At 47.2% G+C, this 8470-nt stretch overlaps 1 protein-coding gene across 2 annotated transcripts; it reads left to right on the top strand.

The window, feature by feature from the left end:
* Nucleotides 1–316: 316 nt before the first annotated feature.
* On the top strand, nucleotides 317–4720 carry LOC147703722 (uncharacterized). Of its 2 annotated transcripts, XR_015297312.1 has the most exons (3): nucleotides 317–421; nucleotides 1176–1301; nucleotides 3091–4720. XR_015297312.1 is itself a non-coding variant. In XM_086928955.1 (2 exons), exons 1-2 carry the CDS (start codon nucleotides 1163–1165, stop codon nucleotides 3486–3488), a joined length of 537 nt encoding a protein of 178 aa, XP_086785081.1. In that variant the 5' UTR covers nucleotides 1109–1162; the 3' UTR covers nucleotides 3489–4720. The 2 variants fall into 2 exon arrangements, 1 of the variants encoding a protein (XP_086785081.1); XM_086928955.1 differs by lacking the exon at nucleotides 317–421 and having other exon boundaries at nucleotides 1109–1301.
* The last annotated feature ends 3750 nt before the right edge of the window (nucleotides 4721–8470 follow it).

Raw genomic sequence — 8470 nt, 5'->3', positions numbered from 1 at the left:
ATTTAAATGACTGGTAATGTAGCAGGCAACTGTTAGTGTTGTCACTGATCTGACTGAAATCACAATGGAGTTTGTCTGTCACTTTGCGTCTTGCCTGCGGACTGCTGCCTGCCAGTCCTAGGTGAACGTTTCAGTACTTTGTTTAGTGAGTTACGTGACTTTCGAAGTCACAGGTCCGCAAATAAATAAAAAGTAACCATAATCAATATAATTTCGCGGAAATATTTTGTTATTGTTCTTTTGAAATGTTTGATTTGGTTGACATTGACAAGCAACAATCATCCATGTTTTCTGTTCTTTCTTTCATGTTGTACGTCAGCTCCCCCCAGGGGCGAGAGGAGGACACAGGAGCAGCAGGCGGCGGATGCTGTTCATCAACAGGGCCAGGATCGGGCAGGCGAGGGCTCCTCTGCTGGCCCCAGTAAGTTTTCATTTTAGACTAGTACCTATTTTTCCTAGCGTTCCTCATTTGAATTTTTTCAAAATTGTCTTTGCTCTTCTTGTAGACTGTATCTAAATTCTTATCCTGCCTCTACTATGACTCCCTGTGGTATTACTAGATTATTCTTATTAGTCTGTCTGTGTAGCTAACTAAGATTGCACGGTTGGCGAAACTCCCATGATTCTAGTCAGCAATAGCTCTATCAACTTAGTGCAGTCCTCTGGGATTGTCCATAATGTCTTTTGAAGTGTTCTATCTGGACTCATGCTTGCAAAAATTGCAAAACCTTTCGTTCAGTCACTCTAGTCTGGAGGACCAAAAAACACAGATTGTATTTAAATTTAAAAGCTTTATTAAAAGTAAACACATTTATTAAAATGAAGTCATAATAAAACTAAACGTTTAACTGATAATGGAAAAGTGGTTAGTGCTGACGATTAATTGAAGACATTTCTTGTGGTCGAGCCGAGCTCTCACCTGGTTTCAACTTGATCTTGTTGTTAGAAGTCCATCTTCTGTCTGTGTGGAGAAAAATGGTGCGTGTTAAAAAATCAGCCTTCATCAGTTGTGCCAAAAAGTGCAGCAAGACAACCTTCCCTGGAAAAAGGGACATTTTTTTTAACTTTAACGTAGACAGTCACAAATTACATTGTTTTCACATGTCTTCATTCCTAGACCAAATACTAGTGACTAGTGAGTGCTTTATTCTAAGATTCTTAAATGTACTTTGTAGGTGGAACATCTGGTGGCGGGGCCAGTGTGGTGGTGGTGCTCGACACGGAGGCGGAGGGCAATTCATCATCAGGGGAGGAGGCGGCGGCGGCGGCTGTGAGAGTTGAGACGGTGGTGGCGGCCAGAGGTAAGCTCTTATATATTCCTTACTTATTGAGATTGAAGACTAGCTGGGAAGGCAAGAATATGAGATGCATGGCTGGGTGAATGATGAAGCAATGATGGGTGGAAGGACAACAGCCTGGGTGGGTGACACAGAAACTGTATGTGTCCATATACCTGGATCATGCTACTATCTGACTCTTAGATAGCATATGTGTATCTAGAGCAGGGGTACTCATAGTACGGCCCGCGGGCCGGTGGTGGCCCGGCAAGCCTTCCTTGGCGGTGCGCAGACCTTGCAGACAATCACTGCTCCCCCGGCCCCCACAGAGCAGAGGCTTTTTTGTATTTCACCTGTTAGCGCCCCTGCATCTCCACTCTGACAATCACTGCTCCCCCGGCCCCCACAGAGCAGAGTGGAGATGCAAGGCCACAAAGAGGTGAAATAGAACAAAGCCTCTGCTCTGTGGGGCCGGGCAAGCAGTGATTGTCAGGGTGGAGAAGCAGGGGCGCTAAAACAAACAAAGCCTCAATAATATGTTAATGGTCTTTTAAAGACCTGTTAAGTACTTTGGTGTTGTTGTCTGTGTGTGCGCGTTGAGGAAGCGGTCTCAACCCGGGCTGAAGGCTGACACAGATAGACACACACACAGTGAGATGACAGAGGGAGAGGGAGGGCAGGAGGGAGAGAGAGATGGAGGGAGGGCAGGAGGGACAGCAGGAGGGAGAGAGATGTATGTAAATGCTGGGTCTGGTGGCTCAGTGGATGAGGGCATCTGCTGCAGGGACCTGTGTGCAACCTCATGGTCACAAGTTATCGTTTTGCTTTAGCCCCGCCCCCTCTGACTCCGCCCCCACCAGTGCGGCCCTCGGCCACAAACTACACTGTAAATGTAGCCCCTGAGAGAAAGTTTGTGAGTACCCATGATCTAGAGAGAGTAGATGGTCAGTGGATGAACTAAGTGTAACTTTGAAGAGCATGTAACACTGCACCCGCACGTCCGTTCCAGTGTAGGAAAGGCAAGGAAAAGAACTTTTAATTTTGTCCAAATACTACCATAAGTAGTAGCAGTAGTTTGTATTGCAAGCACTGCATAGATCCGGTTATTATGGTGGCCACTCCCTACCTCTCTTAATAAGTTTAGTAGTACTCAGTCATTCATGTGTGGATGTATCACTGCCTGTCACTCAATAAAAAGCAAAGCACCTAAAGTCATCCCATATATAAGCAAAAACATCCCATGTGAAGTGATAGATAATCAGATTATTTATCTTCTTCAATTTTCCATTTCTAGTACTCATTTCCACTGTAGGGTGAAAGTTAAATTAATTAAGCAGTAGCCCTTGAGTTGTAACAGAGTATTCTCAGTGCCACCCGTAATAGAAAAGTAAGAGATTCACCACCTGCATGTACTGGACGGGTACAGTAACGCAACGGCAACGCAAGTCTAGGTCACTCCTCATGGCGTGCGTCTCTTTTTCTCGGGTGCAAGTTTACCGCGCTGGCATTATGCCGGCTTGCAGAAAATAACGTACCAATTTTCCAAAACAAGAGACAAGAAGAAGAATAAGACTGGTGTACTTTCATAGTCGACTCCAATGGAAGTCCACAGTGCTCATAGAATTTGTTCCTTAAACTCCCACTAATGTTAGAGCAAGGATGAAGAAGTGTGAGGTTAGATAGATACTGGCCTCAATAGTTATGTAATGCGCTTGCAAGTTGCTAGTTGTACTGCAGCACACATTTCTGCTGAATGATTGAGTTAATCTTAAAGAGCATTGGTTACAGACTATGTCTTTCTTTCTTCATATAGGTTCTCCTTCCAAACGAACAAGGAGGAAGGAGCTGGCTAGAGCGGCCCGGCAACGGAGAATCGAGGCCACTGTTGCGGAATATCGGCGGCTGGTGGCCCTGGAGGACGAGGAAAGTGTGCGGTCGACAACAACGACAACGTCGTCCTCCGTGGCCTCACCGGCTGCCACCGTGACCCAGCACAGTGGTCCACCGAGACTGAGCCGGGCTGCCAAAGGCAAACGCCACCGCCGAGCAGCAAGGCCAACAGCTGCTTCTCACAGGCCTTGCACCTGCAAGGCAGTGAAGGCACGCCTGCGCCGCACTACCCTGATGGTGTCCCGCCTTCAGCAGGAGCTCGCCTTGCTCCGCGAGGAGCATGATGCCCTGGCCCAAAAAGTTAACAGCATCCACCCATAGTGTCCCTTGCCCCTTTTTTAGAGACTTTTGGGGGGTGGGAATTGGGAGTTGGGTTTTTGGGGACTTTTGAAGGACAATCGTTGGGGTTAGGGAGGGTCTTGCGGGAGATTATTTTGTTAGGGATATAAATATACTTTTTCAAACTTTATCTGAGCATACCTGTTTTTTACTGCTTGCCTGGTGGGTGGGGGTTTAACGTTGACTGTTTTCCTGAAAGTTTAGTTCCATTTTCTTCCTTTAAGTGTAAATGCCCAAATGTTTTCAACACTAAGTGCCTCTCACAGACTAAGTGAAGTGAATCCAAGAGTCCTAGGACTTTAGTAGTACTACCTTCAGGCTCTCGTCTCTCGTACTAATACTCCATTATACCCCCAAACCACCAAACGCTTATCTTACCTGTAATTTGTGTTTGAAAGTAGGGCTAGGCCCAGGGCTGGCTCCACGGGAAACACCGAATAACGTTGGCAATCTTGGTCGGATAAAATTTCCTCATAGCGGTGGTAGTAGTGGTGTGACACAGTGGCAGTTGCATGCCTATGAAAAAAAAGAAAATGAAATCTGGTTTGTCCTCCTGAGCAATTCAACGGTACAACTGAGAATATAGCAGGTGACAGAAGTACAGTAGAGCAGTGCCACATTGTAGCCTAACAAATGGTAAAGTATAACTACTAATTCGGTTGAAGTTCTTTCACATTAGCAATGGTTCTTTGTCAAGCAGAGTAAGAATATATCATCGACAACTGTGGAAAGAAAGAATGCGACAGTACAGGGCCTGTGTGGAATTATTGATAACTATATTCAACATAAGGTCTCTGTAGCCAGATACCCGAGAGCCTTGCTGGTCACTATAAATCCATTCACAACAACACTCAATGGGGTTGGTCTGGAAGGTGTCACGTTTACTCCCCGTGATCCAGTCGATGCAAATATGGTTCCACCTCCAAATGTCACCAACACCCAGAAGTGTAAACACAGGGTGTTCGAGGCATTAGGCGAGGGAGAAAAATAACAAACTAAAATAAAAAATGTGGGATGGGTAAAGGTAGGGTCAGCAGGGAAAGGATACCTGTAAGAGAAGACAAGACAGGCATCAGTGAAGTGATGTCCTAACATACAAGGGTACTCTCATATAGTCTCACTAAATAGTCTGCAAGTCTCCCGCCTACTCATGGGAAATGTAGTTTCATAGTACGGTAGGCGCTTAGGGGCTGCGTAACCTGACAGAAGGTATAGTAGATAGAAAAGGAGAAATTGCTTTTTTTCTAGGTGTCCCCTCACTCACCAGGGTTGCCCCTTGGTGACATGCTTCATCATTGGGGCCATCCCAGTCCTCTACGGCCTGGGGCGTGCTGCGACTTGCGAATTACGTAGGAGCACTTACAAATGACTATGTGTGGTGCAGATAGTGGAGTGGACTAAGTGATGTGTTAAGGGATCAATGTAGAAGCCGAGAGAGAGCAAAGAAATGCAGTCACAGTCAGAGAAAAAGGCAAGGGATACTGTATCTATGTGGTTGTAGTGGTCCTGTTGGAAGTGGTAAGTAAGTTGCCCGCAGAAAAAAAATCCTCCTATTAGCGGCACTCCTCCATTGCAGCCGACGCTTCGTCCACCGATGTTGGTCACCAGAAGACACCCTGTCCACTGCCTGCCTGATGCTGAATTGTGGCTCGCTACTGTGAAGCCTGACTCCATCCTTTTTTCCCCATTGCAGAGACTGAAACCCGGCCTGTAATTATTCAACGAAAAACAGGAAGTGATATAATATTACAACACCACTGATAAATAAATATAAGGTATGTAGGCTGTGGAGTGCAAAAAGTCACAATTTGTTTTTCCTAGTAGACAGACAGTACAATGTTTTTGAAAGTGCGTACTCTGAGTCACCTTTTGAAGGATAAGTAAGTATGGGCAAATTAATGTAGCGGATCTTGCCCCTCAAGCTAGGTGTACTGTAAACTGTGTTTTAGAACAAAAATAGATCTTCCTAGCAGTGCTCCCACCCAAAAAACGAGGCCTAGCAGAAAACTGGAGACAAAACTTACTTTGAAAGTAAAAGTAGGCCGAAGTACCCTAATTACCCATTACCCCCCGTGGATTGTATTCAAACCACTTGCAAGCAACCAAGCAAAAGTAGCCATAGCCAGCATCGCTCCAAGACTCGAAATCCCCCCCACTCAAACACATGCAATAGAAATACTGCTAACCCTAACGAACCCTAAGTTAAGAATAGTGGCAAAGGCTTTCTTTAACTGTGCCAAATCCCCCCTTTCCCACCATGGATTTTCTTCAAATGACTTGCAACCAAAATTACACATTCTCACGAGTGCTCTAAGACCCCAGAACTCAGTTTGAAAAATCTAGAACACCCCGATACACATGCAATCCTGCTGCTAGGGCTAACCCTAACGAACCCTAAGTTACAAAAAGTGCCAAAACTAAAGGCTTTTCCGCGCGGATTTTGTCCCAACCACTTCTACCCGGTATTAGACCTTCCCAGGAATGCCCCAAGACCCGGCAACCCACCCGCCAAGAAGCATAACACCCCCAAACAGGCCAAAAGCAAAATCTCATACTTGCAATATTTCTGGGCCTTCGGTCCAAACGCGCTGCGTAGCTAGGCCATAAGTCGGGGTTGGCACGACGGATTTCCTGAAAAGCAAATGCAATCAAGATTAGAGTGTCCCAGCAGTGCTCCCAGACCACGAAACTCACCCACAAACACCAGGAAGCCCCCCAAACAGGCCCCCGAAAACGCTACATAGAGCAAAATGTCAGAAATAGCCCAAAAAAAAAATCGGCCTGGATTTTGTCCCAACCACTTCTACCCGGTATTAGACCTTCCCAGGAATGCCCCAAGACCCGGCAACCCACCCGCCAAGAAGCATAACACCCCCAAACAGGCCAAAAGCAAAATCTCATACTTGCAATATTTCTGGGCCTTCGGTCCAAACGCGCTGCGTAGCTAGGCCATAAGTCGGGGTTGGCACGACGGATTTCCTGAAAAGCAAATGCAATCAAGATTAGAGTGTCCCAGCAGTGCTCCCAGACCACGAAACTCACCCGCAAACAGACGGAACCCCCCCTAAGAGCACCTCAAAGGCAAGCAAGTCATCAAAAACACAAAAAAAATTCCGCCTGGGATTTGGTCCAAAACACTTTTATCCGGTATTAGAGCTTCCCAGCAATGGCCCCAGAGCCGTCAACCCAGGAGAAAACGAGTAGAAGACCCCCAAACAGCCAAAGAGCAAAAGTACAAAAATGGGGACTTAGTCACTTTTTCACAAATTTCCCAAATCACTCCGCGCGCGCTCTGCAGCTAGGCCCTAAGTCCCCTCAGCCACCATGGATTTGCTTCAAACCTCTTGCAAAGTAAAGTATATATAGCCAGCAGTGCTCCCACACCACGAAACTCACCCGCAAACACCAGGAAGCCCCCCAAACAGGCCCCCGAAAACGCTACATAGAGCAAAATGTCAGAAATAGCCCAAAAAAAAAATCGGCCTGGATTTTGTCCCAACCACTTCTACCCGGTATTAGACCTTCCCAGGAATGCCCCAAGACCCGGCAACCCACCCGCCAAGAAGCATAACACCCCCAAACAGGCCAAAAGCAAAATCTCATACTTGCAATATTTCTGGGCCTTCGGTCCAAACGCGCTGCGTAGCTAGGCCATAAGTCGGGGTTGCCACCACGGATTTCCTGAAAAGCAAATGCAATCAAGATTAGAGTGTCCCAGCAGTGCTCCCAGACCACGAAACTCACCCGCAAACACCAGCAAGCCCCCCAAACAGGCCCCCGAAAACGCTACATAGAGCAAAATGTCAGAAATAGCCCAAAAAAAAAATCGGCCTGGATTTTGTCCCAACCACTTCTACCCGGTATTAGACCTTCCCAGGAATGCCCCAAGACCCGGCAACCCACCCGCCAAGAAGCATAACACCCCCAAACAGGCCAAAAGCAAAATCTCATACTTGCAATATTTCTGGGCCTTCGGTCCAAACGCGCTGCGTAGCTAGGCCATAAGTCGGGGTTGGCACGACGGATTTCCTGAAAAGCAAATGCAATCAAGATTAGAGTGTCCCAGCAGTGCTCCCAGACCACGAAACTCACCCGCAAACACCAGCAAGCCCCCCAAACAGGCCCCCGAAAACGCTACATAGAGCAAAATGTCAGAAATAGCCCAAAAAAAAATCGGCCTGGATTTTGTCCCAACCACTTCTACCCGGTATTAGACCTTCCCAGGAATGCCCCAAGACCCGGCAACCCACCCGCCAAGAAGCATAACACCCCCAAACAGGCCAAAAGCAAAATCTCATACTTGCAATATTTCTGGGCCTTCGGTCCAAACGCGCTGCGTAGCTAGGCCATAAGTCGGGGTTGGCACGACGGATTTCCTGAAAAGCAAATGCAATCAAGATTAGAGTGTCCCAGCAGTGCTCCCAGACCACGAAACTCACCCGCAAACACCAGGAAGCCCCCCAAACAGGCCCCCGAAAACGCTACATAGAGCAAAATGTCTGAAATAGCCCAAAAAAAATCGGCCTGGATTTTGTCCCAACCACTTCTACCCGGTATTAGACCTTCCCAGGAATGCCCCAAGACCCGGCAACCCACCCGCCAAGAAGCATAACACCCCCAAACAGGCCAAAAGCAAAATCTCATACTTGCAATATTTCTGGGCCTTCGGTCCAAACGCGCTGCGTAGCTAGGCCATAAGTCGGGGTTGGCACGACGGATTTCCTGAAAAGCAAATGCAATCAAGATTAGAGTGTCCCAGCAATGCTCTCAGACCATGAAACTCACCCACAAACAGACGGAACCCCCCCTAAGAGCACCTCAAAGGCAAGCAAGTCATCAAAAACACAAAAAAATTTCCGCCTCGGATTTGGCACAAACCACTTTTAGTGCTTCCCAGCAATGGCCCCAGACCCGTCAACTCACCTGCAAAGAGGTAGAACAACACCCCCACAAGTGCTGAGTCT

Source organism: Lissotriton vulgaris, chromosome 7 (genome assembly GCF_964263255.1).
Source record: "Lissotriton vulgaris chromosome 7, aLisVul1.2, whole genome shotgun sequence".
NCBI lineage: Eukaryota > Metazoa > Chordata > Amphibia > Caudata > Salamandridae > Lissotriton > Lissotriton vulgaris.
Note: the sequence above shows the minus strand (reverse complement) of the source record. Positions and strands in the feature narration are given on the sequence as shown.

What these genes read in the sequence shown, in the direction of transcription:
- LOC147703722 (XM_086928955.1), top strand. Translation starts at nt 1,163, where the DNA reads ATGTACTTTGTAGGTGGAACATCTGGTGGCGGGGCCAGTGTGGTGGTG. An exon ending in GACGGTGGTGGCGGCCAGAG is followed by an intron (nt 1,302 to 3,090) that starts GTAAGCTCTTAT and finishes TTCTTCATATAG; the next exon opens with GTTCTCCTTCCAAACGAACA.